This window comes from Ipomoea triloba, chromosome 11 (assembly GCF_003576645.1).
Source record: "Ipomoea triloba cultivar NCNSP0323 chromosome 11, ASM357664v1".
In the NCBI taxonomy this organism is placed as follows: Eukaryota; Viridiplantae; Streptophyta; class Magnoliopsida; order Solanales; family Convolvulaceae; genus Ipomoea; species Ipomoea triloba.
Window position 1 is genome coordinate 371,289 of NC_044926.1, and position 25,675 is coordinate 396,963.

Genomic DNA, 25,675 nt, shown 5'->3' on the forward strand with positions numbered 1-25,675 from the left:
GTTACAGTTAATAGTTTCTGTATATGCAAACAAATAACTTGATAATTGCTGATACATAATTATGATAGCTACAAGTACAAAAACTGTCAACTACAGATACAGAATGTGACAATTACATATACAGAATTTGAAAGTTATTTTTGACCAGGATCTACAATGGAAGGTATAATTTGCCGAGCTTTCGTAATTAAAAAAGAGTCAGAATTAAAGCCCAATACTGAAATGGGCTTATGAAGAGAAGAGATGCCCATCAGGCCATTAGCGTCTTAATGGGCTATACGAAGGTATCTTGTAATGGGCTTACAGTCGGAGGCCTAAGACTTATCCGGTGGCTTAGCGGTTTGGCTCCCGGAGATTCGGAGCAACCCAACCAGCCGAGTTTCACGTCTCCGGTCTCTCTCAAGCGATACATAGAGAACTAAGAGAAGCACTCTGAAGCAAAAGCTTCTAGTGATAAACTGATAATCAGGCTTCATGGAAACGGAGGAAGATCAGTCGGGTTTGATGGTCGACGAGATCTACGCCAACGGCGGAGCCGTCACCAACGACGGTTCCAATCGCCAACGCCCGATCATTAACGGCGAACAGCTTGATGTCGAGGCCTACGCCTCTCTGTACAGCGGCCGCACCAAAATCGTGCGTCTGCTCTTTATCGCTGACCGGTGCGACAACGTTTCGATGCAACTGGAAGCTCTGCGAATGGCCTATGAAGAAATTAAGAAGGGCGAGAATTCGCAGCTGTTCCGCGAGGTTGTTCAGAAGATTTGTGGACGTTTGGGACCAAATTACGAGATGGATTCTGCGTGGGCCTATGCAGTGGACCGCCGGGCCGAGCAGAGGAAGGAGAGGCTCGAGAATGAGCTCAATGCATATAGGGTATGGTTATAGCTGTCTCAGATTATACATATTTGCAGCTTGAATTTTTACACATATATGCAGTTTGAAAACCATTCACAATAACATTGCTAGAGTTAACTGATGCTTGAGCGATTTTGAGGTTTCTGGAGGTGATAGGAAATCCTACCTGTGAATGTATAACTTTTCTCAGTTGTAAACTAGGACACTTAGTCAATTTATAGTCATTTCTATTGATTTGATGAAATTTCTTTGTCTGTAGGACAGATTTCTTTCCTTGCAGGCATTCAAACCAGAATATTTTAAAAACAATTTGCTGAAACTCTCATTCTTTCTCTCTCTCCATCTCTGCAGACAAATCTGATCAAAGAGAGCATTAGGATGGGATACAATGATTTTGGAGATTTCTATTATGCTCATGGGCAACTTGGGGAGGCTTTGAAGAATTATGTCCGGACACGTGATTATTGCACAACAGCAAAGCATATAATTCACATGTGTTTGAATGTTATTCTTGCCAGCATTGAGATGGGTCAGTTCACCCATGTCTTGAGTTATGTTACCAAAGCAGAGCAAGCTCTTGATTCCTTTGACAATGCTACAGCTGCTAAACTTTGTTGTGCTGCTGGGTTGGCTCACTTAGAGGCTAAAAAATATAAACTTGCTGCTCGGAAGGTATGCCATCTATGCTTTCCTCATTTTTTTGATGTCAATGTAAGCATCTGCTATTTCTCATAGTTACAGCAACCCTGCTTTACATACTCAGGCTGCTGGGTAAGACACCAAAATACAGAATTATGATATAATGATAATCATATCCAATTTGAAACTTCATTTAGTTTGCAGCACTGTAAAGTTGCAAGATAAGGATGATTTTGTCTTTTACCATTTTGATGTTGCTTCTTGTGCCCGTCGAGGGGGGTTAGCAGTGGAATTAACTCTTCCATGGCCTTGCTAAACTAGTAGATTAACATTCCATTTGATCCTATGCAGTTCTTGGAAGTTGGTCAAGAATTAGCGAATGAGTACAATGAAGTAATTGCACCCCAAGATGTTGCAACATATGGTGGGCTTTGTGCACTTGCAAGTTTTGATCGAGCAGAACTGAAGGCAAATATTTTTTTTCTTCTTTAGTTTATGAACAACTTTGTTGATTTAACCTCAACGTTTGTGGATTATGATACTGCTATTAATCATGTGACTTTGTTTTGTAGAGCAAAGTTATAGACAATGTTAACTTCAGAAATTTTTTAGAGTTGGTACCTGAAATTCGAGAACTTATCCAGGATTTCTACACAAGGTAACTAATATGCAACTTCAATTCTTCGAACAATCTCCACTCCTCTGGGAGTATCTGACTTGCTTTTGATGTTTACAGTCGTTATGCATCATGTTTTGGGTATCTCGAAAACCTCAAAACAAACCTATTGCTTGACATTCATTTGCATGACCATGTTGAGACGCTGTATAATCAAATCCGCAACAAAGCTCTCATCCAATATACCCATCCCTTTGTCTCTGTTGATCTGCACATGATGGCCAATGCTTTCAAGACTAATGTAGCTGGGTTGGAAAAGGAACTTGAAGCCTTAATTACTGAGAATGAAATTCAGGTAATGAAGTACAGTTAATGATGTAGTAACCAACTCCTTCACCAATAGATGTTACCATTTTGTGTCCTACACTCCTTGACCTTAATATTTATGTTCTTGCAGGCTCGAATAGATTCTCATAATAAGATACTTTATGCAAGGCATGCTGATCAGAGAAATGCCACCTTTCAGAGAGTCCTGCAGACCGGTAGGGAATTTGATCGAGATGTGAAAGCTATGCTTTTGAGAACAAGCCTTCTGAAGTACGAATACAACCATAGATCAAGAAAACATTGAAACATATGAAGCTGAGCGTGAAATTGAAATTTGTTTGAAATCTTGATTTTTTTTTTAGGTCCTCAAGGATTGTTTTTGCTGGTACACAATTTTCAGTTGATTAGTAGACTATAGTCACTATACTCTCATTGAGCTGGAATTTTGTGATTAAATCTTCCTCAATCTCTGTCAGAAGTGATGGAAACTGTCTACCCACACCAATTAATTTTATATGAAATGAAATATGTACATTTTGAGAGACTACTTGATTGAATTTGTACTTTACTCTATATGCCATGAGAACTGAGAAGTGCGTGGATTTAATATTTAACCTTTAACCAAACCAAAAATTTGGATACACAAGTGATTCTTTCTTTATTAACACTCAAGAAAGTGAGGCATACTAATAACGAGATTTGTGGGATGGGGATTCAGTTTGATCAATCAAATCTAATACAGACTTGTGAGTTGTTGATATTGCAAGCTTTGTTAGTTATTATATTTAGATTTTAGTTAATGCCATCTAAAGTCTGAGTATAGAGATTTTTCCTAAACTTTCAAATTGATAACCTGTGATCCTTCGACTTTCAAAACAATACTCATGAGTATAGAGATTTTTCCTAAACTTTCAAATTGATTACCTGTGATCCTTCGACTTTCAAAACAATACTACCTGTGATCCTTCGACTTTCAAAACAATACTCATAAGACCCCATATGCTACTACCTTTCTATAAAATTGTAAATAGTAGTAGACGAATCATGATTTTCGTATTAAAAAATTATAAATTTGATTATTGTAAACATTCAGTTGGACCTGTCACGCAGAATTGTGATTTAAGAACCAGGTTTGCCGAGGACTTGTTTATAAACATTAAAAAAAATGAGAGATAAATTGTAATTATCAAAAGATGAAGGGCTCCTAGTGTACTTATCCTTAGTCCTTAACTAAACGACATTGCATTGGAAAGGAAATGCATCGTTTCTTTTCCCTCTCTGGTAGTCGTAGATCTTGCAGTGCCACTCACACTGCATATGCTTACAAAAGCAAACAGATAACTTTATTACGAACATAGATTTGCAGTGTATGATTAGATTAGATTAGATCTTGAGTAGAAGAAGCGAAGTGAATGCGGAATGGCTAATCCGAGCTTTCCGGCATCCAAGCGAAATTCGCGGCAATGGCGACTGCTGGACGTGTTGTCGGCGGCCTTCTTCGCGGCGGTGTTAGTTTTCTTCTTCTTCGTCTTGACGTGGCTGGGTGACTCCCCTGCGTCGTCGGAGAATACGCCGCCGCTCCGCTCCTCCGTCGATCCTCAACAGCGCAGCCGAGCCGTGGAGCTCGTCCAGTCGGGGCAGCTGGCTTCGCCGATCCAGGCTTGCTCTGCTGATTTCGTGGACCACATGCCCTGCGAGGACCCTAGAATTAACAGCCAGCTTAGTAGAGAGATGAACTATTACAGGGAGAGGCATTGTCCGTTGCCTGAGCAAACTCCGCTCTGCTTGATTCCACCGCCGGAAGGGTACCGCGTTCCTGTCCACTGGCCGGAAAGTTTGCACAAAGTAAAGTTTATTCCTCTTATTTCGCTCTAGCTTTCTTTCAAACTAAAAGGTCTGAGCTGAATTGCCATAATATATACTGTTAGTTCATTATTATGTTCTCTCTAGCTCAACATTTAAAATGCTCAGAATGTTTTGTGCTTTAGTGATTGTAGAAGACACACTGCATAGTGTTGCTCAAATTTGTAACTAATCATATTGTAAATTAGTTATAAGGCTACTAAAGTCTGAAGAATTGCTACTAAATAGCCTCTTTTGTACTTGTACCCAATTCATATTCAGTGATTAGAGCATCACACTTCATATTTTGTATGTGGGTTGATTTGTGTCAAATTAGGATCTTATAAGTCCTTTTTCAACACCTTTGAAGTTATATTGTGTTTGTTGCAGATATGGCATGAGAACATGCCTTACAATAAAATAGCTGACAGGAAGGGGCACCAAGGATGGATGAAAAGGGAGGGTCCTTACTTCATCTTTCCTGGTGGTGGCACTATGTTTCCAGATGGAGCCATACAATATATCAAGAAACTTAAGCAATATATTCCTATAGGTGGTGGTGTTTTGAGGACTGCTCTTGATATGGGATGTGGGGTAGGAATTCAGTTCTCTTTTATCTTTACTTTATTGGAACTCATCAAATTTTACTATTCTCAAACCACGCCGCTCTTTTCAACTTTAGGTTGCCAGTTTTGGTGGTTACCTACTTGCTGAAGACATGTTGACGTTTTCTTTTGCTCCAAGAGATTCACATAAATCTCAAATACAATTTGCCTTGGAACGAGGAGTACCAGCCCTTGTTGCCATGCTTGGGACTCGCAGGCTTCCATTTCCTGCTTTCGCATTTGATTTGGTGCATTGTTCTCGGTGCTTGATTCCTTTTTCGGCATATAGTAAATTTCCTATTTCCCTGGCCATTCTTGTACTCCAATTAGTTTACTACTGTTTCTGATCATAACAAAATGATTTTCCATTCAGATGCAACATACTTCATTGAAGTTGATCGATTACTTCGTCCGGGAGGCTACTTTGTCATCTCTGGTCCTCCGGTGCAGTGGCCTAAAGAAGATAAGCAATGGGCAGAGCTCCAAGCTGTGGCTAAATCAATGTGTTATGAACAGGTTGTTGTGGAAGGAAACACTGCCATCTGGAAAAAGCCCAATGGGGATGCATGTTTTCCAAACCAAAATGAATTTGGGATAGAATTGTGCGACTCTGATGACCCGAGCATTGCCTGGTGACTCCTTACAGAAACTATTATATCTATTTCTTTTATTCGATTCCTTTAGCACACTGATGGAACTTTCATATTCATTATTATATTACTGATATTGAAGCTTTTTCTAATTAATTGTCATCTTTCTGCATCTGAAATAAACTTGCAGGTATTTCAAGCTGAAAAGATGTGTCAGCAGGACATCTTCTGTGAAAGGACAATATGCTGTTGGTACAATACCAAAATGGCCACAGAGGCTGATGAAAACTTCAAGAGCCACTGCATTAGAAAATGGAGAGGATGTTTTTGAAGCTGACAGTAAAAGATGGGAAAGCACAGTAGCATATTATAAGCAATCATTAAACTTGAAACTAGGAACTCCAGCTGTACGAAATGTCATGGACATGAATGCGTTTTTGGGAGGCTTTGCTGCAGCATTAATATCTGATCCTGTTTGGGTGATGAATGTTGTTCCTGCTCATAGTCCTTTAACTCTCGATGCCATTTATGATAGAGGACTTATTGGAGTTTACCATGATTGGTAAGTCATTCTAACACTTTTCATGCTCCCTTAATATAAAATTCTGTTTTATCTAATGATACCAGATATTCTGAAAAGAATGTTGAACTTAGCCTCATGTATCTTTATTTTTCTAAGTTCTAAGGAATTTATAAGGTTTTGCGCCTTGATTAAGCAAAAGACAACTAAACCATTAAACACTAAGATTGTTTGGCTGATCAATACTGATAACAAACACTAAGATTGTTTGGCTTCAGGCAGGGTTGGACTAATACTAAGTAATAACAGGTTTAGACTGATCATTTAAGTCTACCTGATATCATTGGGCAGTGTTGATTTATGTCTGTTCATTTTTAGGTGTGAGCCTTTCTCAACTTACCCTCGGACTTATGATCTAATTCATGTCGCTGCTATTGATTCCCTCACGAAAGATCATAATTCTGGCAACAGCAGGTATATATACAATCCTTTCAAGTTGTTACTTTTTCTTTTTGTGAGACTTCCTGGAGAGTATGGTAATTTCTGCATTTGACTATCATAGAATTGTGGTATGTTCTATATCTGAAGCATCATTTATCGTGATTTCAATAGTTATTGGCTTATTGTGATCTCTTTACAGATCATGGTCCTGAACAAAATGTATATTCTGTTAGCTCTTAGCGTTATTTGATCTGAGCCATCTCTGTCTGACTTGTTTCCTTGAAACCTCACCCCACCCTCCAAAACGAGAACACCAAGAGAATACATGCATGGAATTGATCTGATCTCTACCGCTCTTGCAGGTGTAACCTAGTGGATTTGATGGTGGAAATCGATAGAATGTTGCGACCAGAAGGAACAGTTGTCATCCGGGATTCACCCGAGGTGATAAATAGGACAGTACACATCGCTCAGGCTATGCGGTGGACCTCAAGCATTCACGAGAAAGAGTCCGGGACACCTGGGATGGAGAAAATCCTGGTAGCAACAAAGAAACTTTGGAAGCTATCTTCAGCATCCCTTTAGCATAATTCTTCCATTCTTTTTACTGCAGTTTTGATTCCTCCCTCTTGCTGTTTCCTATTGCAAAGCCAAGTGTCAACACATCATCCTGCTTTTTCTTGTACTTTGTTACATTAATTTGTGTAGCAGGCAAGTAGAGTAATATAGAAAATACAGTGCAGGAATGTACAAATTTGTCACAATTCATATTTGAGTTTTACTGTTAAATATCATACATAAGGAATGGCATTACTATGGTTTCTATTTTCTATTCAAGGGTAATTCCAAGATTTCCTCGGGAAAGTTTAGCCTTTTTTGGGCAATTCTAATTAAGTTGGTTAAACTTAAGTTGTTTTATCTTGTGTTTTTTGTCGGCTAGAGTTATAATTTGTAAGATGGGCTTCACCTAAAGCGCACCTTTAAATCACAGTTGCGGACTTTCTTGTAAATCAAAATTCAAGTTTGTGTGTGTGAAATAGATTGTACTTTTTTTTCAATTTTGCCCTTAACATTAGTCAACTTTTACCTTCTACAAGCCAATCACCACATTCATCCCGTTTGCCAAATGGGGAGTAGCATCTTAAGCCCTCTACCTCGAACACTTGGTTGTGATAAATTCTGCATACTCATTTTTACCAAATAGATCAAGATAGAACCGCTAGTGACTATTTCATAAGATTTTTTGGGAAGAAAGTGGTTTATTGCTTCGGCTTAGTGCTTACCTAAACACCTGATCACTAATAAAGATCAACAGCTTGATCTTTGTTTGGTTTGGTGTGCCTTGTTTATTGTTTATTTATCTTTATTTATTTATTTTATTTTTTTTTGGTTGATAATACATACATACTCTGAGAGATGAAACATGTGGCAAGAATATTTTAATTTCATTTCTTCCTAGTAAGGTATTTCGGTTGTATGGTAAATTAGAGTGTTAGACCCGAATGTTTATGTATAACACTGATACCAAAGGAAAATACCTAACTTAACGAAATTGTCTCCCCATGGCCATGGCAGTTACATTCCCGCCAATTCCGGACAATCTCCCGCAACGAACAAATCTGCGGTCCGAAATCCACCTGTGAGCGCGACTATAAAATGGCGGCATGTCGGAATGATTATGGCATTGAGTCGAACGTTAGAGCAGGAAACGTCTTAGCCTTTTTTCGGCGAGAGAAAATTAACAGATCGAGTTTTCCTGTCTGGGAAAATTCTCTGTTGTTTTCTCCGTCTGTTCGTTAAACGCAGCGGCGAGAGCGAGAGGGGAGAGAAGCGTCGCGTCGCGTAACGTCGTCGTTTTGTTTCGTTTCGTTTCGTTCTCTCCCTTCTCCCTCTACCTCTCTTTCTCCTTCTCTTTCCATTCTCTCCCTTCAAAACGGTCCAAAAAGTAGTCGTTTTGGGAGAAGTAACAGAAAAGAGGGAGAAATCAAAATGGATGTGGTGCGTCGTTTCAAGACCACTGCTTCCAGTCGCAATTTGGCTTCAGATCCCGTAATAATTCCCCATTTTCTCAAGCTTTTTCTTGTTCTGTTAGTTTAGATCCTTCATAAAGATGCTTTCTTTTTTGGATTTTTATTTTATTGGTCCTTGTTCTTATCCTCAGGGAGGGGATCTTGCCATAAGGAAGGGCAAGGATGAACAAGAAGTTGATAAGCCAGTCACCGGGGAAGAAGAACAATGCAGTACTGCACCAAAGCAGGATAAAGCTTCTACATCTCAGGAACCTACCACGAGCACATCGAATGTTGCTGAGGACAACAATAAGGTATCTTTAATTTAAGCAGAAACAAATATTACAAATTTACAATGTCAAGTTTTAGGTTGTAATTAATTTGTGTATTCTACATAGGATATGGAGCCTTCTGTTGTTAGTGGTAAAGGAACAGAACCAGGTCAGATCATTGTAACTACTGTGGGTGGTTCTAATGGACAACCGAAAAAGGTGATTTCTTCTTACTTGATCTATTGTTTTTAGAGTTCATGTTTTCTTAAGGTAATAATTGCATTAATGCTAATCCATGAAATTCACCCTGCAGAAGTTGTCTTACATGGCAGACCGTGCAGTCGGTTCTGGTTCTTTCGGAGTTGTTTTTCAGGTAATTTATTGAAAAAACGAAGCTTTTTAGTTGAGAATTTCTTCCATTTGATTGCCAATCTCTGTGGTTATCTTAGCATGATGTGAGATTGTTTGGCATTTCTGCTGAATCTCAGTTGTTTAACCACAGATTGAGACTGTTTAGGGTTTAGTAGCTATTATCTAAAATCGAGTTTTTATTCTTGTGTATATGGTGTTTGTTTCTTAGGCCAAGTGCCTTGAAACTGGTGAAACAGTTGCGATAAAGAAGGTGCTACAGGACAAGAGGTACAAGAATAGGGAGCTCCAGATCTTGCGCATGTTTGATCATCCTAACGTTGTTCAGATGAAGCATTGCTTCTATTCGACAACCGATAGGAATGAAGTTTACCTTAACCTTGTTATGGAGTATGTTCCTGAGACTGTCCACAGAGTTTCTAGGCACTATAGCAGAATGAACCATCACATGCCCACTATATATGTGCAACTATATATATACCAGGTGAGTTTTCAACTTTTTTAGATGCAAGTTGGAGTTTTTCTTTCTTTGTGACTATCCTTGTTTTCACCTGCATTAATCACTTTTACAGATTTGCCGAGCTCTAAGTTATATACACAACGTTATTGGTGTGTGTCACCGTGACATCAAACCACAGAATCTATTGGTACCCCTTTTGATTCTTAAACGGCTTCAGTATATGCTTTCTTGGATTCTCGAAGCTGACATTAAGGTAATGGTTGTTTGTGTTTGTTGCAGGTTAATCCTCACACACACCAGCTAAAGGTTTGTGATTTTGGGAGTGCAAAGATATTGGTATGTGATATTTCTGGAGAATCGTTGCAGATTTTGTTATTTCGCGAATAGTAATAGTATTTACTCCAATTTTGGTCACACTATAGGTGCCTGGTGAGCCAAATATTTCATACATTTGCTCACGCTACTATAGGGCGCCAGAATTGATCTTTGGAGCTACAGATTATACATCTTCGATTGACATGTGGTCTGTTGGTTGTGTCATGGCTGAGTTACTTCTTGGACAGGTCTGTTCATTTCTAGTCTTCTGATATATATATTCTGGCAAAAACCATATATTCTCCTGTCATAACATGCTTAATGTTGGTTACGTTGCATCACGAGCAGCCTATATTTCCTGGTGAAAGCAGCGTCGACTTGCTGGTAGAAATCATTAAGGTGATCTCCAATGCATTCCTTTCATCTCCTGAAACTATTCGAATGAATCAATTCCAATTCGATCTCAGCATTTGCTGATGGTGTTCGTTTACTTTGCGTATTACATCAGGTTTTGGGAACACCGACTAAGGAGGAGATTAAATGCATGAACCCAAACTACAAAGAGTTCAAGTTTCCACAAGTTAAAGCTCATCCTTGGAACAAGGTGTTTCAGAAAAAAATGCCCCCCGAGGCACTGGATCTCGTGTCAAAGATGCTTCAGTACTCACCAACGACTCGTTGTACTGCTGTAAGTAAATACTGTCTTTGAAAATGGTTAAACTTGGAATGTTACCTGGCTCTGAATTGAATTTGATTGGCATATATGTGTGTTTAGTTGGAAGCCTGTGCACATCCTTTCTTTGATTCTCTGAGGGAGCCAAATGTATGCTTGCCAAATGGAAAACCTTTGCCTCCTCTCTTCAACTATAGTCCCCAAGGTAATGCACACTTCTTTTCAGCTCTGATCTCTCTCCTTTGGCACTAAACGAGTTTCTCTGATCTGATTCTGTGCCTCCTCGTGCAGAGCTCGCTGGGGCGTCTGCTGATCTGCGAAACCGCCTTATTCCCGAACACCTCAGGAAATGAAGTTGTTCACACGGGCGGTTCATGTAGGCTGCGTAGATGCGTCTTCGACTTAGGTTACTTGTGACAAAAGATCAGAGGATGAGAGGTACTTTCCTGGATGGCCTGCCTGCAAGACTCTCAAGCCTTACTATGCAAAGGGATTCCTGTGTTACTGTCATTATTATCATCATTATTGATCCAATGAAGAAGAAGAAGAAGAAGAAATGACATGGAAGAAAGCTGCAGAGCATGAAGGTGATTTTTCAAGTTTGCTTGGCAAAGAGATTCCTGTACTGTGTTTATTAACATAGGAATCCCAATTCCCAAGCATTCTTAAATTACTGTTTTGCTGCTGCAATGATCTGGTTCATGTGCTGGAGTTGAAAGTTTGTGTATCTTATAGGAGTCCCTATTTTATTTATCCAATTCTCTCAATGGTTAAATTGTCAAAGTAATCCCGAGATGGGTGACTGAGGGGGTGAAATATGATTCTTGTACAAAAAAATTCATGAGTCTAATTTTTATTAACACTCTCTCAGTTGAACTCGTCGCAACGGACTTCCCTCTCATCCAAAACTGGTCGATGCAGAAGTTCAGCAGTGTATTCTCTTGTTTAATTTTGTTCCTCAAGGTGCATAAAATTTTGTTTATTTTATTAGTTTTTGACTTGCTCTACCACTATGGATGACAATTGTTTTTTCCTTTGGATGACATCAAGCAATATAACTCATATATCACTCTGACCTCACATGGTAAATGTTACTAATAATGAGGTTTAAAAAATGTCATGATACCCTATCAAAGGGGAGGGGATTGCAAATTTTGGAATAGAAAGTTGGGTATTTATATGTGCAAATTTTAGAACAAAAGAATATAATTAAACAAATAAAGCACTAAAAATCAGTTTAAAGTTAAGGAAAATTGCGTCACATAGAAACAAGGGTGGGTGCATGATGTTCACTTGCCCATGCACCTTGTCCTCCTGATGATTTCTTTGCCTCAAATTGCCTTTAGATAGTCACTTTGAGTTGGATTTTGACCGCATTATGAATCTTGTAAAGCGGTTTTGGATCACTTCAATTGGGCGTTAGATATACTCAGAATGCTAAACATGTGTTAGTATTAATAGGAAATGGATTCGACATCAAATCTTTACCATAACCAAAGAGGAAAGAGCATTCATCGTTGTGTTATTGGTGAATTTTTTAAGTGGATCGGATGGTAGTGTAGCAATACATGTGTAGATCTTGCGTGTGTATAGAAAATAGAACATGTTGTCCAACATTTTTAATTTGTTTCTTACTCAATCTAACATGATTAGGACTTTTCGTGGGTCGATATTTTTTCACTAACCTTTCAATTTGTACTATCAAATCATATTGCTAGAGTGTTGTAGATAAGAAGAGTACAAGTTTTGAACATCTTGACTTTTCTTATAATTTTCGCTATGTCAAAAAAAAAGAGAGATTAAAACTAAATTACAAATTCATATTTTATGAAATTTACAGATAGATGACTTTATAAGTGAAGATCATTTCAATTATTCAAATTAAAACTCGAAATTGTAATTATGCTTTAAAGTTTTTATGAAATTAATTGGTAAATTTGAACTAGATAATTAAGAAAAAAAATGAAGGATTAAAAATAAAATTATTACTGTAATTTTTTTTTTTGAAAAATATCAACTCACTTACCCTCTCACCTACCCCTAGCTGAACTGAAAGCTGAAAAAATGATCTGGTGCTACCAACCTCACCCTTTCAAATCAATCCGAGCCGTACATCACTAAACACCTTGCATCTCAAACGTCTTCGTCAATCGCAATTCATCTCCTTAATTGATAGTGCTCCCCGGGCCTACCCAGCACGGCTAACCGCTAACCTCCGTCCCCTCTTTCTCTCTCTACTCAAACAAAATCTCTGGTTTCTGCCATTCTCCGGCGATTACTCCAATGGCGAGAGCTCCGGACGACGAGACTGCCAACGTGAACGTGAATTCCGGCGGAGAAGGTAACGATGGAGTCGATACGACGCCTTTGCTGGGCGACCAGATCTTTCGAAGCCGGAGATTTATGCGCCGTCCGCCCAGCCTACGAGGGGCGGCTCGCTTCCTGAGGCGCGCCAGCAGCAGGAGGATGATGCGCGAGCCGTCTATGCGGGTGCGCGAGGCGGCGGCCGAGCAAATCGAGGAGAGGCAGAGCGATTGGGCCTACTCCAAACCTATTGTGCTTCTCGATCTCTTCTGGAATTTAGCTTTCGTCGTCGTCTCGGTATCCGTGCTAGTGATGAGCCGTGACGAGTCCCCTATGATGCCGCTCAGGCTCTGGATTGTCGGGTATGATTTCCAGTGTGTGCTCCACATAGTTTGTGTTTGCCTGGAGTATAGACGGCGTAACCAGCTCCCAAGTTCGCCTGAAAACCTGAATTCCCGCCGTAGCGCCAGCGGGAATTGGAGCGGTGGGAATTCGAGCTCCGGAAGTGATGGAGAGTCTGGTGATTATGGGTCGGACACGCGTCAGAATGAGGATGAGGATGAAACTAGGTAAATCCTTTTTTCTTCCGACCTGCATATACATGTACATCATGACAAGGGAACTAGGGGAGTGTGATCATTTCGATTTCTAGCTGTTAAAATTTCAGATGTTCAAAGCCTAACATAGTGTGTCATCTGTTCAGCCAATCATGACTCATTGGGAACAACTGTAGATTCCTTCTTGTGTTGCTAGAATGCTAGTATGACTTTGGTGTCTCTAGGGCGGATTCTGTTAGAGAGAGTTTGTTATTTGTGAGGAAAAAAAGTAAACAAAGTCCTAGTAGACTAGTAGTTGTGTATATTTGCCTTCTCATTATAGTGATTAAAGGTTGTGCTTAATTCTATTCGTGATGCGTATGTTCTAGTACTGCAAAGCATCATTGGGAACCACTGTAGATTCCCTGATAGTACTGCAAAGCATCATTGGGAACCACTGTAGATTCCCTTCTTGTGTTGCTAGAATGCTAGTATGACTTTGGTGTCTCTAGGGCGGATTCTGTTAGAGAGAGTTTGTTCTTTGTGAGGAAAAAAATCAAACAAAGTCCTAATAGACTAGTAGTTGTGTATATGTGCCTTCTCATTATAGTGATTAAAGGTTGTGCTTAATTCTATTCATTATGCCTAATTCTAGTACTGCAAAGCATCTGGAGTCTGCAAATACAATGTTCTCATTCATTTGGTGGATAATTGGATTCTATTGGGTATCTGCTGGTGGTGAAAGGTTGCCTCAAGATTCCCCTCAGCTTTACTGGTATAGCTACAACCTTTCTTGGGGAACCTTTGTTTATCTAATATTGTTCATTTCCTTTTGATTGAAGTGTAATTTCATTTTGAATTTTTGCAGGCTCTGCATAACATTTTTGGCATTTGATGTATTTTTTGTTGTTATCTGCGTTGCTGTGGCATGTGTCATTGGAATTGCTGTTTGCTGTTGTCTTCCATGTATAATTGCAATCTTATATGCAGTAGCAGATCAGGTAGGTTATAGAATCACATTGTTGCTTGTAGATATATAATTCAAATCTTCTGCTATATAGTTCTCAACTTCAATTGAGCAGCCAACTTTTTTCTCTTTTACTTTTTATTCCAATCCCTTGGGATGTTATTGCTAATGGAGGGATTCCCTTGCAAGGTTTGTTGTTCACCTTTAGTCAAACCATTTTTCTGAATTCACTCTTAGATTGATCATTTTTCTTTTGAGGTTGCCCATATGTTCATTGTTGCATTCTGCTGCTGCTGATGATGTATAACAATGCGGTGACTTAGTAATGCTTATGTAGTGGGACCATCTTCTTATCTTCCTCTCAGTATTATAAATTCCCTTTATCCTCCGTTTAACTATAAATGAAGAAGATAACATGGCTGATGAACCAAAATAATACATGAAATAAACTACGGTAGGTGCTGCTTTAACACAGATTAATGAGAACCAATACCAAAGTCTGGAGGCTCAATCAGTTTGCTTGTTATGGTTAGTTATTTTGTCCTATATTGTTATTAAGGTGTCTGTTCTTAAAACAACGAAAGTGGATGAAGAAACTTTTTGCTGTCTATGGCTTGAAATTATTCTCCCTGTTTCGTATCATGTATAGTTTGCAAGTGTTGAAATCAGCTATTTTGCCTGGAAGCACTTCATCTCCTTGTTAACTGTATTATGTGATTGTTCATAGTATTAATCTTTCAATTCAACAGGAAGGAGCAACAAAGGAAGACATTGAACGACTGCCAAAGTACAAATTCAAAAAACTTGGTGATTTTGAGAAACAAAATGGTGAGATTCAAGAATCCTTTGGAGGAGTAATGACTGAATGTGATACTGATTCTCCTATTGAACATGTTCTCCCTCCGGAAGATGCTGTAAGTTCATTACATACCCTTTTTTTCTTTTTTTGTTTTCTTTTTCAGTCTGATAGCAAATCCTTTAATACATCAAAACTTTAAAAATCATTAAATACTTGGACAGAAATTGGCTCTTGAAGAACTATTGCATACTTGACTTTGTTGATCAATTTGCAGCTTATGCTATTTTGTCATTACATCTTGAATCTTTTAGATTTTGGGATTGGGCTGGTGGGGTTTTGATGTATTGAGATTAATATTCGTTACAAGAACTTTGAACAAAAGTATACTTGTTTTTCCAATTGGTTTCATGCAATTAAAGGATCGTTAGGGTCTAAAGTCCACAATAAAATTGTTAGGGTCTAAAGTCCACAATAAAATTGCACGTTTACATGTTTCATTGTGGTGCAGGAATGTTGCATTTGCCTATGTGCGTATGATGATGGCGTGGAATTGCGTGAGCTCCCATGTCGTCACCATTTCCACTGTGCCTGCATTGACAAGTGGCTATACATAAATGCCACGTGTCCTCTTTGCAAGTTCAATATACTCAAAAATGACAACCAAAGCAATAGTGAAGATGTGTAAGCAAGCAATTCTTTATGGATCAAGTGATTGGATAGATGTATAGGTACTGGGCATACTGGTGGGATCTAAGTTTCTCGCTCAATCTCCCACTTCACTGTGGCATGATTGCACTACTCGTGTGAGGTTTTTTCACGAGTAGTACATGATATGCACATCGAATGTTTAGTGTTCCAATGCCAAATTGTAGAGTTGTTGCTAATAGAGTTCAAACTTGCTGAGTGTGTATGGTGTTAGCTGTAACGAGTGCTACTACACAATTAGTGTATGTTGTACGGAACTAATGTAACACTTCATACATACGTTTTATCAATATAATGAATGTAGAGTGCCGTTTTGTATTAACTAATGTTCAATTAATTTGTAGGCGGCAAATTATTCTGTAGACCTGGGTTCACCTTACAAGGTAAATCAAGGTCTAAAATATACAATTTATATACTGAATGTTCATAATTTGAATTGTGAACATACTGTGTGAGTTCATGGTATAACTATTAGTTAACTCTACCAGGTTGTCCACACAGGGATACCGGTTACAGCCCCAGAGTTGGGCACGGGCACGGGCAGGTGCACCCCCGTACACGGTCGTGAATAATCAGTGACCCGGGTAATGGCTGGTTCCTTCACTACAATAGAAATATTAATAATCCCATTCCTCTCACCGTGGCTATCCCTCAGCCTATAACTCAGGAAGTGCAAGTAATTCTCCGGCAGCATTCCTCCCACGAAATCCGATGTCGGAATTCTTGCCACGCCAATACATTTCTTGCCGGAAAACGTCTTGCACTGAACTTCCAGCGTTAGATAATGTGCATGCATGGGCAAGTGCACCGTTAGCTTTTGGTTCCATGCAACATAGCCTTCTCCGCCTTGTTTCTCCATCCCCGTGTTTTGAGCGTCGCCTGAGTCGGCCCTCACTGTCACAAAAGCGTTCTTCTTCACCGGAAGCGATCGGCTCACCCGGAGATCTTCCCCGGATATCACCGTTACCTCTAATGTCCGTGACATCATATATATCAGAAACAACTAACTAACGTAACCAAAAATATTAATGGATAATTTCTAGCAAGCACGTAATGTGTTAATGCTTGTAATGCCGATGAGCGGCGGAGATGCGGAAGAGACGATGGTGGATAGCTCACTATATAGGGGGAGTCCACGGTGGATCGGAGGAAGGCAGGGAGAAAGAAGAGAGAAATGGGGGCGATGTTTCAGTATAATAATGAAGCGCCACTGAAACGGCACTATTCCGGAATTCATTCTAGTCAAAATTAAGTATTTCCGTAATCCTAGCTTAATGTCAAACCAATATCTTTGGAATTGAATTTTCTAAATTAGGCATGCATTCAATATAATGTTTCCCGCATGCATTTCCTTGAAGTTTACTGTAAATTTCTATGAAGCTGTATTCATAAGTTTTGTACTTCAATTCCCACTGGAAATATTGACCAACATTAATTTCTTTGATATTAAAAGACTTAATAAATATTTCATTTTTATAGAACGAACAACGTAAATCATATCGCTGGATTTCAAGCAAGTCTTAGCCTCCGGTGAGCGTGACCGCAGTCGTCGGAGCCGTCAGTAATCTTATTTTTATCATCCGGTGCCGGAAAGTCATCACCATCACCACCATGGTTAGTGTCGCCGTCTGCGGCGGGGCTGATAATGCTGGCATTTTGACAACTCAAAGACCGGCGCTTTCTGATAATCGACGGGATGTTCTTGAAGCTCATTGCTTTACGCCTCAATACGGATTCTGGATCACCATAAGAAACACGGCGTTTCTCGTTCTGTTTATTCGCTATGGAAACGGCCGGACAGTTTTCTGGTAACTTTTGGATAGAGCTATCACTTTTGCTGCCAAATCCGCCATTGTTAAGCACCTCAGATGATCCACCTGAATACTGATCCAGCTTAGCTTCTTCTTTGCTGTACATAACATACAGTTTCCTGATCTGAAAGAGAATCATACGTTTAAGAAGTTAAATAGATAACCAAAAACCTTTAATTTTAATTTGTTTCAATTCAGCTATCATGTGCATGAATTAGAAGTATTCATTCTCCCAAAATGGAAATGAAGAAATCTTCAATGAATTCAAACTTGTACATGATAAAGATACATTGCTCAGCTCATTCTTCTGTGATATCATCATCATCTTGCCGGAAAGTTACCTAATAATGGTTTGTGACAAATAATAAATATTCTACAGTCGATTACGGATAGGCCGGTATTTAGCGCAATTGAATTTGTACGCGTATTTTGTTGATTGTGTTTTTATACTGTCTATGATAATTATATTGTTACATTTATACGTGTATATATATTATAATATATATTAATTATGGGATATTCTGAATTTTGAGTCAAAAAGGAAGGTAGCTTTAAAATTGTCCGATCCGATCTTGTTCTACTCGTCTCGTACGTACAGTCACTCTCCCTCTCATCTCTCCTCTTCGTTTGTAGATCGGAGCTCCAAGTATGCCGCAGGGAACGCTGGAGGTTGTTCTTGTCAGCGCCAAAGGCCTTGAGAACACTGATTTTCTATGTACGTTCTTTGATCCAATGTGTACTGTTTCAATTCTATTCACGTAAAATCTATCTCGTCTGCTTTTCGTTTCGTGTTTTGATCAGATGATCATTAGCTGATGCGTTATAATCTGAACTGTTTTGTCTGATTCACGATCTGTATCTCGACTGAGCTATGGATTGTGTTCCCACCGCACAATCCGTCGTCTGATGATCGGATCTAACGCCGATTGACGCCGGATACCGGTTTTTGTTTCTGAGTCGAGTCATGATCGGAATTTTTAGGCATCTGTTACGTTGTAAATGTTTAATCGATTGAGTTGATCCGTTGCATAGTGAATGATTCCATTTCCGATCCTGTGAGCTCATTGAATTTTTCTTTTCATTTTTCATGGACTTATAAGACTGCTAAATCTCGTGTTGATCTTTAAATTTCGATCTCCTTTTGATCCTGCATTTTCACTATCAAGTTCCTTTCATCTGTTTTTTACAGGTAATATGGACCCTTATGCAATCCTGACCTGCCGGACTCAGGAGAAGAAAAGTAGTGTTGCATCAGGTTGTATCTTCTGCTCAGAATGCTCTAATTCCCCCTAACTTCCATGCTTTCAATCAAAATTAAAGGTTCCAATAGATCAGAGAAGCAATATTCATCTAAAATGGTAAATGCAGGTAAAGGTTCCAACCCTGAATGGAATGAGACCTTCCTGTTCAATGTTTCTGATGGTGTTTCCGAACTTAAAATCAAAATAATGGACAGTGATAATATCGGCAGTGATGATGTCGTAGGAGAAGCAGTGTGAGTTCAGTAGTAGTAGGGATCCAAGACAACTCAACCTCATAATATTCAAACATTATGAAATATTTTAATGTTGCTATGTTTTCCCAACTGGTTTATCTTTTGTTTTACTATGATCTTGAACAGAATCCCCTTAGAGTCTGTGCTTAGTGAAGGAAGCATTCCACAGCAGTCATACAATGTTGTCAAAGAAGAAAACTTTTGTGGAGAGATCCGCGTTGCCCTCACTTTTAGGCCCGAGGTAAACCACACTATCAGTTTTTGACATTCATTATAGTCATCATAATCGTTATTTATGCTCTGCTAAACATCAAGACTACTAACTTCGACGCATGGCAAAGCAGATGAGCAGGGGATATGAACCGGAGGAGGAGAGCTATGGCGGGTGGAAAGAATCGTCCAGAGACTTCTAATGAAAGTGAAAGCTTAGCTGGTTTAGTAGTACCTGAGTTTAGTTTGATCAGTAATAAAAATGGTGTGAAAGAGTTTGAGTTTTTTGCTTCAATTTCTCATGGTTTGTTTACCAAAATAAGATGAATAGCAGAATAGATATGTGTACATGTATCCTCTGTTGTTGGGATTTGTTTTTGAGTGTTCAAAGATTGAAGTGAATGCATTAATGTAGTGAAATGATGCTTTTTTTTTTTTTTTTATACAACCACATGGGTTCTATTATAGAATGGTGAGTATTTGAGTATTAGGTTACAACTTACAACTGTTCTCCTTGTTGAGTCACAAGTCTTGAAAAATGAAAAAGGTTGCAGCTTTGTTTATAGACACATTCAAATGCACACTAGGATACAAGTCCACAACTTTTATATTTATCTGCCTTATAATTTTAGACACTAAACTTTAAATTGCACTCAATATAACTAATATTTTGTACATTTTTATGTACATGCATAACCACCAAAACTTCAAATGTTTAGTGTAATCTTAATAATATAATTTTTGCATCCAGTCAAGTCACTTTATAATAAAACGTGGAACTAATTAATCAAATATGTGTCAAGATCTTGCGGTTTAGTGGCATCTATGAACAGATACTACATTGCAACAGAGTCAGTAGTTTAGCGTGTATTTCCAAACATATTGTTTAACGTGCATTTCGTAATAAAAATATACATCCAACGGCACTTTGTAGTTATGTAGGCATGTCTTGCAAGTTGCAATAATGGACTCCGTATTACTTCGGTAGTGTGAGGTTCACATCACATGGCCACATTCAAACAAAGATTTTGAAATATAAGTTCCCTCCAAACCAGAGCCCTAGACCTTCAAATTCGAGTACCAGAAAGACAGAAATGACTTCCCGAGCACAAAATCACCTCCAAAAACCCCCAAAGCAGCCTCCGAGGATCCTCAAAAAGCAATGGTCCATCGACGATTTCGAGATCGGAAAACCTCTCGGAAAAGGCAAATTCGGCCGCGTCTACCTCGCGCGTGAAATCAAGGTATTATTTTTAAAACACAAGATCGATTTTTTCCTTTGAATTTCTATCTGGAACTGGAAATGGTGGCTTTGCAGAGCAAGTATGTAGTGGCATTGAAGATAATTTTTAAAGAGCAAATAGAGAAGTACAGGCTACATCATCAGCTGAGAAGGGAGTTGGAGATCCAGAGCAGTCTCCGCCATCCGAATGTTCTGCGGCTCTACGGCTGGTTCCATGACGACGAGAGGATTTTCCTGATCTTGGAGTATGCTCACGGCGGCGAGCTCTACAAGGAACTCCGCAAATCCGGAACCTTTTCTGAAGAACAAGCCGCCACTGTATGTATCTGTTCACTCTTTCTCATATATTTTTGCACTTCTGTTTACTAGAATTTCCCTAAAAATGATTCAATTTGTTAGTACTATTCTAAGATACAACACTTTTCTATTTTCAGCTCCTCAGTGCTGGATATTTCACTCTTTGGTTTATACTTCCTTGCCTATCATTTTGCATTGCTTCTATGCCTGATATGAAACTTTTTACACTGCTTTTAATGAGATATTTTCACAAATGTTGGGATAGTTCAAGTGTTTCTGATGCTTTGTGCTTTTACTGGTTCTGATTTTTAGTACATTGCAAGCCTTACTCAAGCACTGGCCTATTGTCACGAGAAACATGTGATTCACAGGGACATAAAGCCTGAAAACCTGTTGCTGGACCATGAGGTAACACTACAGTAACTTTATAATTTCTATGCTTCTTGAAATATAATTGAAAGTGAATTAGCTCTTGGCATCAAATGTGGCATGTTTCAATTCTAGAAAGAAGTTTCTTTTCTAGCATTGTACTTGCCAAATGACACTACATGATCTTCTCTTGAAATAGGTGCTATTGTTTTTAAAATGATTGGTAATGTAATCAGTGAATTTTTAATGTAGGGTCGATTGAAGATTGGAGACTTTGGGTGGTCAGTACAATCGAGAAGCAAGAGACATACAATGTGTGGAACTTTGGACTACTTGGCACCAGAAATGGTGGAGAATAAAGCTCATGATTATGCAGTTGATAACTGGACTCTAGGTGTTCTTTGCTATGAGTTTTTGTATGGTATGCCCCCATTTGAGGCAGAAAGCCAGAAGGATACCTTTAGAAGGTAAGGATGGATAAGCTATTGTATGTAATATCTCAATTCATTACCACAAGATGATGATGATGCAAAATTTGAACGATGTAGGATTATGAGGGTTGACCTCAACTTTCCCTCCACTCCTCAGGTCTCTGCAGAAGCAAAGAATCTCATTAGTCGTGTGAGTTGGTTAATTGATACATCCTCGTATTTCATCCATGCATGAACCTTATTGACTGTAAAAGCATTTACTCCATACTGTTCTTTGTAGTAATATAATGTTGTTATGTTGCCTGTGCCAGCTTCTGGTGAAGGACTCTTCAAAAAGGCTGTCTCTTGAAAAGATCATGGATCATCCTTGGATAATAAAGAATGCGAATCCCATCGGAGCATGCTGGAATTGACAATTTGTTGTCCTTGTAATCAATTCTCAGAGCAAATAGTGTTGTTGAGATCATTGTTCAAGATAGTGAAGGATCTTCATCATTTTGCTTGTAAATACATGTCATATATTCAAGGCACTAAACCAAAGGGATTTATCTTGACTCCGTTTTGCCAATTATCTGTACCTCCATTTTCATGCTTAGCACATTTATTTATGTAGTGCAAACCTTGTTTACCAAATACAAAATACACATTAATTTGATAATTTCCTCCTAATTCTATTAGAACATAATGCTTCTAAGAGCTGCACTTCACTATACAAACACAGCAAGTACATAAACCATATTCTTTAGTTCTTAAAATAACAGCAAACTTCTCTAGAACACAAGCTGTTGATTGTTTTACAACCCCAGAAAATTATGACAGGACACTTTAGATGGAATCAATGCATGACAAAAGTTGGCGTTTCATCGGTGATGGTGGTCGAATCGCTGCTGCTGGTATGAGTAGAATCGCAGTTGACTAGTTGATGAGAAGCCGGTGCAATGGAGAGATTAGTGTTCAAACTCGTGCCATCATCAATGTATCTAGTCGGGATGGCGAGTGGAGGGCAGATTCTGGCCGTGGAGGAGGGTGGAGGTAGTGCAACGGTAACTGGATTTGACGGTGTGGTGATCTTCCTCGACCCCCTGTGCAGGTGCATCCCACAGTACTTGTGCCCGGGAACTGAAGCCCTTTTGCATCGCCATTTCTTACCATCCGATCTGAAGCATCTCAGCGGTTCAGTTTCTGCCAATCTGTTTTGAGGAATACCCGAGCTAGAAGACCCTGCTGAATTAAATTTGTAGAAGGTTAACATGCTACGATGGTAACTTCCAAGTAAAACAAGCAAAAAAAATGTGAAACAGATATGGAGCATATTGCCCAATTTTGGAGACAACCTTTATCTGTACCATGTTCATGACCACTCTTAGGAAACATACCAAGTCCCGGAACAAAAACATAAGATTGGCTAGTGTTTCTCTTTTCGCTCATTTGGTTGGTTTCTTTGGCAGTATCGACACCATTGAACATGGCATATTTCCCAACAACGTTGTCACTTCTGCCTCTGAAGTTATGGGAGTCGGAAGGAGCAATGGTTCTCACTAAGTTTGGGTCGACTCCATGGACACTCAAGCTGTTATGTTTACCATTGTTAGTACAAAAACGGTTAGCTTCCAGGGTAGAGAAAGGGCTATCAATGTGTCCATTAACCCCGTTGGATGGCGATCCAATGGAAGCTTTAGCTGCTGAGAGAAACTTAGGCTTAGGCTCAAGATTTAAAGGCCTGTCATATTTACTAGCAGGATTAATTCGAGATTTGGATTCGGTTTGAGATGCTTCCACAAGCTTTCTTGAACGATTGCTGCCTCTATGCATGTGGCGCTCGCAATATTTCTCGTGTGGAACAACGCTCTTGCTGCATCTCCATTTCTTCCCATCAGTTCTTCTACACCTCCCCGGTTCAGGATCCATCATGTTCATATCACCAAATCCCCAAGCATTCAGGTCTCTAACTGAAATAATCAACAGATAACCACCACAGATGAACTAACATTTGAGGCAATTAAGGTATTGTCAACATGACCTCTTTGGTTAAAGAAACTATAGAACAGACACACAACTAAGATGAACATTTGAGGCAATTAAATTATTGTCAGCATGGCCTCTTTGGTTAAAAAACACTGTAGATTCTGAACAAAAGCCTCTAAACTTCTAAAGCCTAAACTGCACAATCAAGCATACTACAAACCCACCAGACTACATTTTCCACTACCCAAATGTAAACAAGCAAAAATTTATATCAAATTCAACCAGAAACATCTAAAACAAGGGAATTCTTTGGCAGATAATCACTAGTACTGCAAAATGCATACTCAAGTCTCTGCAAAAGGCAAAAATGTAACAAAAAATGAATAAAATACAAGGAAAAATAGAACTTACAGCCTGAGAATTGTTGTCTAAAGAACACAGTGGTATCAAAGGAGGTGGAAACAGTCCTCCAGATGGGAAGAACAAGGTGAAAGGGAACAGGGAGACCACATTGAATGTACTTGAAAATCACAGCTTGGAGATACAATTCATTCCATTGAGCTTCTGTAAACCCACACACACACTTGCTTTCCTCTTCTTCTTCTCTGTCTTTTTGCTCTATCTTCACATGGCCTGACCCTTCATAGCCCAGAACCAGCTTCAAACTAGGCGACCCATCCTTTTCAATACCTTCACAACACAAACAAACAATCCCATCAGTTTACCCACAAAATAAAAAACTCAACTTTATGAGTTTTTTATGTACCCAGAGAGAGAAAGGGAGAGAGAAACACCAGAGTTTGAATGGGTCTTCTGCATTTTCTTGAATTTGTTTATTTCTTCAAGGAAAAAGATTGGCAGTGGCTACAGGTTGCAGAGCAAAAAAGAACAGAGAGAAAAAAGAGAGTTTTGAAGGAGAGAAAGAGGCAATGAATGAACAACACAACACAACTGAACTGCACGCCACCCCATCATGAATTCAGTCACACCCCATTACTCGCATGCATCTCTCTCGATTCTTGACAGCCTTTTAGTGTGAGAAACTCGCAGGTTTAGAGAGAGAGAGAGAGAATTGTGTGAAGGTTAAAAGTGGAGTTGTCAGAGTTTCTGACGGTGATCAGTCTCAGCCTTAACGCAAAGGGTAGAGCAGAGGAGCAGATGTTCTCAGACAAATATAATCAGAAGAATTTCGTGACATTGTACTGCTCCTCCTCCTTACCTTTCCTTTGTACTACGTAAGTCCAACCGCCGACCATCCGGCGGCGCGTCACTCTAACCACCCGCCCAATTTAATTTAATGCCCATCTCCCATTTTCCCACGCGCTGCTGCGTTGCCTTTTATCAGACGCTTCGTTTGTTTTTTTACTTTATTTGGAAATGGACACGTCCAATATGTCCAATACAATTCCAGTAAGGCCCAATAACTTTACAGAAGGCCCATTCTACTTCTTTAATTGTAGGCCCACTGTATTATCTAGTCTACCAAGTATATGGGCTTACTGCCAACAGCAAATTTTACTATGGACCACGGTTCACAATGCAGGGTAATCCATGCATCAAAACAACGTGGTTTTGATTAATGAAAAAATGGCTCTGTTCCGCACCGTTAACTTTGTGTATATAACATATTCAGTTTCATTTTATATACACTGCAGTTTCCTTTCAACAGAATTACAGTTTCTTTTCGATATAACTACAGTTTCATTTGACATTATACACTCATATATATGAAACTGTTATTCAATTTACTTTCAACACAACTACAATTTATTTTATAATATATTGCAATTTACTTTCAACACAACTACAATTTCATTTTGATATAACTACATTTCATTGATAATATAAAAACAAATGTGTGGCCGTATCATCTGAGATGAACTTTTATTTCATTTATGGAGCTCCGTTAAAACTTAATGACAAATGTTTTTTACTTAAAGAAACGGTACCGTATTTAGACCATGGTCCACGATATAACAATTGATTGCAAACAATGGTACCGTACCA

General features: G+C 39.0%; 8 protein-coding genes across 9 annotated transcripts; 6 read left to right on the plus strand and 2 right to left on the minus strand.

Moving 5' to 3' along the window:
- Positions 1-474: 474 nt before the first annotated feature.
- On the plus strand, positions 475-2,987 carry LOC115995663 (COP9 signalosome complex subunit 1-like). Its single transcript, XM_031234765.1, has 6 exons — positions 475-876; positions 1,210-1,530; positions 1,849-1,965; positions 2,070-2,155; positions 2,234-2,468; positions 2,571-2,987. The coding sequence occupies exons 1-6, from the start codon at positions 475-477 to the stop codon at positions 2,742-2,744; spliced, it is 1,335 nt and encodes a 444-aa protein (XP_031090625.1). The 3' UTR covers positions 2,745-2,987.
- Positions 2,988-3,706: 719 nt separating this feature from the next.
- Positions 3,707-7,270, plus strand: LOC115995611 (probable methyltransferase PMT13). The gene is made up of 7 exons (XM_031234698.1): positions 3,707-4,285; positions 4,673-4,876; positions 4,965-5,175; positions 5,261-5,519; positions 5,668-6,039; positions 6,376-6,471; positions 6,801-7,270. Exons 1-7 carry the CDS (start codon positions 3,860-3,862, stop codon positions 7,021-7,023), a joined length of 1,791 nt encoding a protein of 596 aa, XP_031090558.1. The 5' UTR covers positions 3,707-3,859; the 3' UTR covers positions 7,024-7,270.
- A 599-nt stretch (positions 7,271-7,869) lies between these two features.
- On the plus strand, positions 7,870-10,889 carry LOC115996673 (shaggy-related protein kinase epsilon-like). Its single transcript, XM_031236024.1, has 12 exons — positions 7,870-8,487; positions 8,600-8,761; positions 8,846-8,938; positions 9,033-9,092; positions 9,300-9,572; positions 9,661-9,735; positions 9,828-9,884; positions 9,971-10,111; positions 10,212-10,262; positions 10,372-10,551; positions 10,639-10,741; positions 10,828-10,889. The coding sequence occupies exons 1-12, from the start codon at positions 8,428-8,430 to the stop codon at positions 10,887-10,889; spliced, it is 1,317 nt and encodes a 438-aa protein (XP_031091884.1). The 5' UTR covers positions 7,870-8,427.
- Positions 10,890-12,734: 1,845 nt separating this feature from the next.
- On the plus strand, positions 12,735-16,169 carry LOC115996674 (E3 ubiquitin-protein ligase At1g63170-like). Its single transcript, XM_031236026.1, has 5 exons — positions 12,735-13,409; positions 14,032-14,151; positions 14,245-14,377; positions 15,093-15,257; positions 15,651-16,169. The coding sequence occupies exons 1-5, from the start codon at positions 12,820-12,822 to the stop codon at positions 15,825-15,827; spliced, it is 1,185 nt and encodes a 394-aa protein (XP_031091886.1). The 5' UTR covers positions 12,735-12,819; the 3' UTR covers positions 15,828-16,169.
- On the minus strand, positions 16,138-16,922 carry LOC115996675 (BON1-associated protein 2-like). The gene has a single exon (XM_031236027.1). It carries the CDS (start codon positions 16,833-16,835, stop codon positions 16,329-16,331), a length of 507 nt encoding a protein of 168 aa, XP_031091887.1. The 5' UTR covers positions 16,836-16,922; the 3' UTR covers positions 16,138-16,328.
- A 1,267-nt stretch (positions 16,923-18,189) lies between these two features.
- Positions 18,190-19,804, plus strand: LOC115996347 (elicitor-responsive protein 3). The gene is made up of 5 exons (XM_031235555.1): positions 18,190-18,373; positions 18,848-18,913; positions 19,027-19,153; positions 19,280-19,394; positions 19,498-19,804. The coding sequence occupies exons 1-5, from the start codon at positions 18,307-18,309 to the stop codon at positions 19,564-19,566; spliced, it is 444 nt and encodes a 147-aa protein (XP_031091415.1). The 5' UTR covers positions 18,190-18,306; the 3' UTR covers positions 19,567-19,804.
- Positions 19,805-20,323: 519 nt separating this feature from the next.
- On the plus strand, positions 20,324-22,271 carry LOC115995796 (serine/threonine-protein kinase Aurora-3). The gene is made up of 6 exons (XM_031234941.1): positions 20,324-20,607; positions 20,682-20,924; positions 21,216-21,311; positions 21,525-21,739; positions 21,821-21,893; positions 22,015-22,271. Exons 1-6 carry the CDS (start codon positions 20,458-20,460, stop codon positions 22,114-22,116), a joined length of 879 nt encoding a protein of 292 aa, XP_031090801.1. The 5' UTR covers positions 20,324-20,457; the 3' UTR covers positions 22,117-22,271.
- Positions 22,272-22,388: 117 nt separating this feature from the next.
- LOC115995794 (growth-regulating factor 9) lies at positions 22,389-24,909 on the minus strand. 2 transcript variants are annotated; one of them, XM_031234939.1, is made up of 4 exons: positions 24,463-24,909; positions 24,080-24,358; positions 23,038-23,652; positions 22,389-22,927 (listed from the first exon to the last, which is right to left on the minus strand). In XM_031234939.1, the coding sequence occupies exons 1-4, from the start codon at positions 24,485-24,487 to the stop codon at positions 22,539-22,541; spliced, it is 1,308 nt and encodes a 435-aa protein (XP_031090799.1). In that variant the 5' UTR covers positions 24,488-24,909; the 3' UTR covers positions 22,389-22,538. The 2 variants fall into 2 exon arrangements, with proteins under 2 accessions (XP_031090799.1, XP_031090800.1); XM_031234940.1 differs by having other exon boundaries at positions 22,389-22,924; positions 24,463-24,907.
- Positions 24,910-25,675: the final 766 nt, after the last annotated feature.

What these genes read in the sequence shown, in the direction of transcription:
- LOC115995796 (XM_031234941.1), top strand. Translation starts at nt 20,458, where the DNA reads ATGACTTCCCGAGCACAAAATCACCTCCAAAAACCCCCAAAGCAGCCT. An exon ending in CAGAAGGATACCTTTAGAAG is followed by an intron (nt 21,740 to 21,820) that starts GTAAGGATGGAT and finishes TGAACGATGTAG; the next exon opens with GATTATGAGGGTTGACCTCA. An exon ending in CAAAGAATCTCATTAGTCGT is followed by an intron (nt 21,894 to 22,014) that starts GTGAGTTGGTTA and finishes TGCCTGTGCCAG; the next exon opens with CTTCTGGTGAAGGACTCTTC.
- LOC115995663 (XM_031234765.1), top strand. Translation starts at nt 475, where the DNA reads ATGGAAACGGAGGAAGATCAGTCGGGTTTGATGGTCGACGAGATCTAC. An exon ending in TTGATCGAGCAGAACTGAAG is followed by an intron (nt 1,966 to 2,069) that starts GCAAATATTTTT and finishes TTTGTTTTGTAG; the next exon opens with AGCAAAGTTATAGACAATGT. An exon ending in TTACTGAGAATGAAATTCAG is followed by an intron (nt 2,469 to 2,570) that starts GTAATGAAGTAC and finishes ATGTTCTTGCAG; the next exon opens with GCTCGAATAGATTCTCATAA.
- LOC115995611 (XM_031234698.1), top strand. Translation starts at nt 3,860, where the DNA reads ATGGCTAATCCGAGCTTTCCGGCATCCAAGCGAAATTCGCGGCAATGG. An exon ending in GATTCCTTTTTCGGCATATA is followed by an intron (nt 5,176 to 5,260) that starts GTAAATTTCCTA and finishes TTTTCCATTCAG; the next exon opens with ATGCAACATACTTCATTGAA. An exon ending in GATGACCCGAGCATTGCCTG is followed by an intron (nt 5,520 to 5,667) that starts GTGACTCCTTAC and finishes ATAAACTTGCAG; the next exon opens with GTATTTCAAGCTGAAAAGAT.
- LOC115996674 (XM_031236026.1), top strand. Translation starts at nt 12,820, where the DNA reads ATGGCGAGAGCTCCGGACGACGAGACTGCCAACGTGAACGTGAATTCC. An exon ending in GATTCCCCTCAGCTTTACTG is followed by an intron (nt 14,152 to 14,244) that starts GTATAGCTACAA and finishes GAATTTTTGCAG; the next exon opens with GCTCTGCATAACATTTTTGG. An exon ending in TATATGCAGTAGCAGATCAG is followed by an intron (nt 14,378 to 15,092) that starts GTAGGTTATAGA and finishes TCAATTCAACAG; the next exon opens with GAAGGAGCAACAAAGGAAGA.
- LOC115995794 (XM_031234939.1), bottom strand. Translation starts at nt 24,487, where the DNA reads ATGCAGAAGACCCATTCAAACTCTG. An exon ending in GAAGACCCATTCAAACTCTG is followed by an intron (nt 24,359 to 24,462) that starts GTGTTTCTCTCT and finishes TGTGTTGTGAAG; the next exon opens with GTATTGAAAAGGATGGGTCG. An exon ending in TGAACATGGTACAGATAAAG is followed by an intron (nt 22,928 to 23,037) that starts GTTGTCTCCAAA and finishes AATTTAATTCAG; the next exon opens with CAGGGTCTTCTAGCTCGGGT.
- LOC115996675 (XM_031236027.1), bottom strand. Translation starts at nt 16,835, where the DNA reads ATGATGTCACGGACATTAGAGGTAACGGTGATATCCGGGGAAGATCTC.
- LOC115996673 (XM_031236024.1), top strand. Translation starts at nt 8,428, where the DNA reads ATGGATGTGGTGCGTCGTTTCAAGACCACTGCTTCCAGTCGCAATTTG. An exon ending in CTAATGGACAACCGAAAAAG is followed by an intron (nt 8,939 to 9,032) that starts GTGATTTCTTCT and finishes TTCACCCTGCAG; the next exon opens with AAGTTGTCTTACATGGCAGA. An exon ending in TGCTGGTAGAAATCATTAAG is followed by an intron (nt 10,263 to 10,371) that starts GTGATCTCCAAT and finishes GTATTACATCAG; the next exon opens with GTTTTGGGAACACCGACTAA.
- LOC115996347 (XM_031235555.1), top strand. Translation starts at nt 18,307, where the DNA reads ATGCCGCAGGGAACGCTGGAGGTTGTTCTTGTCAGCGCCAAAGGCCTT. An exon ending in GAAAAGTAGTGTTGCATCAG is followed by an intron (nt 18,914 to 19,026) that starts GTTGTATCTTCT and finishes TGGTAAATGCAG; the next exon opens with GTAAAGGTTCCAACCCTGAA. An exon ending in GATGTCGTAGGAGAAGCAGT is followed by an intron (nt 19,154 to 19,279) that starts GTGAGTTCAGTA and finishes GATCTTGAACAG; the next exon opens with AATCCCCTTAGAGTCTGTGC.